Here is a 5,822-nt window from a genome sequence, read left to right on the forward strand (position 1 = left end):
GTCCGCACGCTTAACGTTCGGTAACGATTTTGTATTATATGAGTTATGTGTTTTGGTGACCGAATGTTGTTCGGAGTCCCGGATGATATCACGGACATGACGAGGAGTCTTGAAATGGTCGAGAGGTAAAGATTGATATATAGGACGATAGTATTCGGATAGCGGAAGTGTTCCGGAGAGTATCGGGTCACCGGAAGGGGTTCCGGGCACCCTCGGCAAAGATATGGGCCTAATGGGCCAAGAGGGGAAACGCAGCAGCCAGCAGGGGCTGCTGCGCCCCCCATATGGGCCGAACCAGAAGGGGAAGGAAAGAGGGGAAGAGAGAAGGAAGGGGAGGGATTCGGCCTCCCCCTTCCTTCCCTCCTCCCTCCTCCTTCCTTCCCCCTCCGGAAAATATGGTAAGGGGGGCCGAATTGGACAAGGCCCCCAAGTAGGATTCCTCCTACTTGGGGCGCCCCCTTGGCTGCTCCCTCTCCCTCCCACCTATATATATGAAGGGGGGAGGCGCCTAGAACACACAACAACATTTGTTAGCCGTGTGCGGCGCCTCCCTCCATAGATTACACCTCCGGTCATATCTTCATAGTGCTTAGGCGAAGCCCTGCGCGGATCACGTCACCATCACCGTCACCACGCCGTCGTGCTGACGGAACTCATCTACTTCCTCGACACTCTGCTGGATCAAGAGTTCGAGGGACGTCATCGAGCTGAACGTGTGCAGAACTCACAGGTGCCGTACGTTCGGTGCTTGATCGGTCGGAACGAGAAGAAGTTCGACTACATCAACCGCGTTGTCAAATGCTTCCGCTTTCGGTCTACGAGGGTACATGGACACACTAGCCCCCTCTCGTTGCTATGCATCTCCTAGATAGATCTTGCGTGAGCGTAGGATTTTTTTTTAAATTGCATGCTACGTTTCCCAACAACTACCATTATGAATGACGCCGTAATTGATCTATTTAAGAAGATGAGAGATTGAGAAGGCAAGTTATAAAATTTGAGTCTCACATGACTGTAACTTTTTGTTAATGCTATTTATTCTCTATATTATTTCTTACACACCATTGTTGTGAATATAATATATTTCTTTTGTTCATCCTTTTTAGGAAGTTACAAATGAAATTGTTAGAAGTCATCTTTTTTGCTTATTTTATCTTGAATATGTAAACAAATGATATTATGACTTCGGGGAACCAGTACTTGGTATGACAATCTTATTATTATGATACCAATTATTTCATTGGCTCGTTGCATATTTTCGCCCTTCATGTTGCCCATGGATGTTATTTCTATTGTGTTATAGTGGGAATATTTTTGGTTTTTCTTCTTTATATTGCTCTCGGTGAGTCACGCCATAGCCTGTGCTATAGTGTGCATTGGTTCACCCAGTGACCATTTTTTCTAGCTTCATCCTCTGCTTCCTCGTGTGCTCTCTTCCTCGCCCCCTCCCATGGAGTGTACTCCATGAATTTGCCGAGAAATCTGCGAAATCAGATGGAGGCCTTGAGCTAGAAGGCGCCATGCAAAGCGTGCAGTTCCGCATATTTTCTAGAGAATCTGATTGTACAAAGAAAGAGTTTGATAATAGCTTTTGGATAATTAACCTCACAATATCTATACCTAATAATAAAAGGACTATTGTTTCTGGCGGTACATCACCGAAATTGTCTCCAAAGTTGCAAAATATTGCCCACCCGATGTCACCTATAAGTGATAAAAAATGTTTCACACAGGTGAATCCCCACCTGGGCCAGCCCATATAGTAGGAACCTTCTATACTGCACTCTGCGTCAGAGAAGACACCACGCGCCTGTTTGGGCCGGCCCATGTCCGGGCGGCCTGTTTTTAAATTTCATTTTTGTTTCCATCTTCATTGTCTTCTACTTTTAAATAATTTGGGACTTCAAAATAGTTCCGAAAATAAAAAAATAATTTTTTGAAATAATTTTTCTAACAATTAATAAATACTTATGGATTCAGAAAATATTTGCGATTTTTAAACAAACGTTCTCATATTCAAAAAATGTTCACAATTTTGAAAACAAATGTTCTGGAAACCAAAAAATGTTCATGGTTTTTTTAAGTTCTTGTACTAGAAAAAGTTAATGAAATTGAGCAAAATTTCGCCGACTCAAAAAATGTTCATGAAATTGAGAAATATCCTAAAAATTCAAAAGTTGTTCGTGACTTGCATAATAGTTTATTGATTCATAAATTGTTCACTGATTCAAAAATGATCATGCATTTCAAAAAAATGTTCATTAAATCAAAAAAATATTCGTGAATTTAGAAAATTGTTTCGCCAATTTTCAAAAAATGTTCGCCGATTCTAGAAATGTTCACCTATTCAAGGAAAATGTTTAAAAAATATTCACAATTTTTGTAAAAATATTTGTGAATGGTATAAAACGTTCATGAATTCAATTTTTTTCCTGAATTTAGAAATTGTTCAAAAATCTGTAAAAATGTTCACGATTTCAGATATGTTCACGAGTTTTAAAAAATGTTCATGATTTTTAAAAAAATCAAGAATTCACGAAAATGAGAGTGATAGTGTATCTCGATGATGCAGCAAAATATGGTCATGGCAATTGGAGATTATGAAAAAAAAAATCTCCCGTTGCAACGCACGGGCCGTTCGGTAGTAAAACAATAAGATTAAATTAAGATACCCAGTAGAAGTGATATATCTAGGTTAATTTTATTTGCACACCAAAATAATGAACTCTTATGCTTACCAAATGACAACAAACAGATTCTCTTTATTAAATGATAAAGTTTAATGTATGTGCCAGAAAAATCAAGGCTTACATGGCATGTCAATCCAAGATTACCAATTCCCTATCCATATACATGGATGCCTTTTAAAAAAAGCAATTCATCATCAATTTTTCTGAAACCAATCGATACATGTTGTTCTTTTCAGAATTCAACATGACATGTAGCCATCTAGGTAGCAACGGTGAATCGCTGTTTTTCTTCCAGATAAAAAGGAAGTTTATTATTAACAAAATTAGAAATCTCACATATACCAATCAGAATTGATTCATCACGGAATGGTAAATTGTGAGTTACTAAGTTCATGTGGCTTACTTTTCGTTATGAGACATCATCACCCGCCATATGTGATATACTTCATGTTCAACGAGTGTTGGAATAAACCTCCCATGCAAGTGAGCTACATACAAAGTCAGAATAATCAGAAAAATTTCATATTAGAATACTCAGTTGTCCAAGCCCAGCAGGAAAGAAATGGAAGAGTCAGTTCGAAAACAGAGACCAATGCATGCCTATTGCTACATAGAAACCATGGATTTCTACACTGATTTGCCAAAGAAAAATATATATTTCTGTGGCAACAGGAAGAGAAATTCAGAAAGCTAGAAATGTATCAAGAGGCGAGTCAATTCCATGCAAAACAGAAGTGGAGAGTAAGTTGAACCTGCAATAGCAAAAGCATTCCCAGTAATAGCAATATGTGACCATTCTGAAACTGGAGGTAGCTAAGATCATTTACAAGTTCAAGAAAAAGATCATATATCTTTTGGATCAGCTTTTGAGGATTTCCTCAAGGCCTTGTATCATGTGACACTGTATCGGTTTGGTTGCTTATGCCCTTATCTATAAAGGGGTGAAAGCCTGCTTCGTGATATGGATACAAATATAAGGTTACTACTTAAGTTTGCTCACATATTTTTTTCAGAGCTTCTAGTGCAGACTACTGGTTGACCGAGTACATTTAGACGTTGTTCCATGCATATTACTCTAAATATTATGTTGTGCACAATGGAATACATAAATCTACTAATTTAGTGATAACAGATTTAGCCAATTATATTGTGACCATTATCAATCTGAACAACTCATTGCCATAAGTATGAAAATAAAAAAAAAAGGCACTCTGATGTCATAGCTGAAACAGCTTGTTATATTTTCTATAACTGGCAGCTCTAAAACTGACTCCCTCACGCGCAAGCCAGCCGACCCGATGCACGCGCCTGTAGCATGCGGGCCGTGCTTCCCCGGCATATCAAGAATAATGCGATAGAGCCCTCATAAGCGTTACCGACATGGCCATTGCACTTGCGGCAGAGCAATCGTGTTCTCATCCGACGACTCTGGTGTTCCCTTCGCTCTATGACAGCAACCTGAACGTCTGTATTGTGTGCCTAAAAATCATGGTTGCTGTAATCTGTGCTGGACTGGGATGCTGTGAATCGGGTAAATGCAGCACCAAGAAATTGATGCTGCTCGAAGTTTTCAGGGGAACTTGTCATCTCAACTGGACTGCGCAATTTCCAATACAGATACACACCATCAATTTCCATCAATTGAACTATGTTTCCAATTGCTTGAACTATGTTTTCCAAATGCTGCCCGTGTATCTGTATTGGAAATTCCGCAGTTGGAAACATAGTTCAAGCAATTAAAATGTTACTGTAGTAAAAATCAACAGAATAAAGCGCAAATGATGATCCTGATTAATTTATTGGAGTAGCAGTTACCACGAACCACATCATGGGTTGGTCACTTTGAGATAGTCTCACATTACAAGTCAGACAGCAAATTTGTACACCAAAAACTGGCAAGGATAGCGACTGAATCTAGAACTCAATGTATGAAATGCAGACTAATCCCCATCTCCATTAAACACATTGCACCACAGAAGTAAATTGATGGTGTCCACTACAAGTGGATCAGCTCAAGTAGCAGAAACAGAGCAAACGATGTTCCTGAATCGAGATGCACAATTGTTCAGTGGCTTTTTTCCATCACATTACAAATTAGCCTGCAAACAAGTTCAATTCACCCGGGGCTCCTAGTAAATTATGGCCGACTCAAGCATCACAAAGGAAACAACAATCATGCCCAACAGAGATGCAGAAGACAAACCAGCGAACAAAAACAGATTTACGACATGCTGACAGAGACAAATTTCATTTCCAACAAACACATGCGAATAACTTTGTTCCACGATTCAGTTCGAACTACAGAGCCAGAGTAAACAGCGAGCTAAACAAGTCGGGGTTCCATCAAGCTTTTGGAATCTGCAGGCGGCGACAAAGACCGACGACCGTCGGACGGCCCTAGCCGCCGAAGCCGTAGAGGGTGCGGCCCTGGCGCTTGAGCGCGTAGACGACGTCCATGGCGGTGACGGTCTTGCGGCGGGCGTGCTCGGTGTAGGTGACGGCGTCGCGGATGACGTTCTCGAGGAAGATCTTGAGCACGCCGCGGGTCTCCTCGTAGATGAGCCCCGAGATGCGCTTCACGCCGCCCCGCCGCGCCAGCCGCCGGATCGCCGGCTTGGTGATGCCCTGGATGTTGTCGCGCAGCACCTTCCGGTGGCGCTTGGCGCCGCCCTTGCCGAGCCCCTTGCCTCCCTTGCCGCGGCCGGACATGGCTGACGATCTCGAGCTGCGAGCGGATGTGGAATCGGGGGAACGGTGGTGGCTGCTGGTGCTGTGATTTGCGGGGAGGGGCGAGGGGCGTTTTAAAGGGGGCGAGAGGTTGGCGGAGGCGTGTGCCTGCCGTTCGATGCGGATGGAGTGGACGGTCGAGATGGCGATCCGGGGGAGGGACGCCGCGGATCAGTGACGTGGCCGAAAGCTTGGACCGGTGGGTTGGCGGGCTGGGTCAGAGCTGTGGCGGCAGCTCGAAATTTTTTGGGCTGTGGGCGCGGGCCGGGTGTTTGTTCAGAAATATGTCGCGTTCTCGAGTGGACCAGTGGATTGCCTTCAGTCATTCTTCAACGAGAAAATTACATTTACAGTAACTGAACTTGACTCTAGGGTTCACTTTGGTCACTGTATTCACGAAATCGC

The 5,822-nt window shown here is 42.8% G+C and overlaps 1 protein-coding gene across 1 annotated transcript; it reads right to left on the reverse strand.

Moving 5' to 3' along the window:
• Positions 1–4,910: 4,910 nt before the first annotated feature.
• On the reverse strand, positions 4,911–5,459 carry LOC109732735 (histone H4). The gene has a single exon (XM_020291917.4). It carries the CDS (start codon positions 5,397–5,399, stop codon positions 5,088–5,090), a length of 312 nt encoding a protein of 103 aa, XP_020147506.3. The 5' UTR covers positions 5,400–5,459; the 3' UTR covers positions 4,911–5,087.
• Positions 5,460–5,822: the final 363 nt, after the last annotated feature.

Source organism: Aegilops tauschii, chromosome 1 (assembly GCF_002575655.3).
Source record: "Aegilops tauschii subsp. strangulata cultivar AL8/78 chromosome 1, Aet v6.0, whole genome shotgun sequence".
NCBI lineage: Eukaryota > Viridiplantae > Streptophyta > Magnoliopsida > Poales > Poaceae > Aegilops > Aegilops tauschii.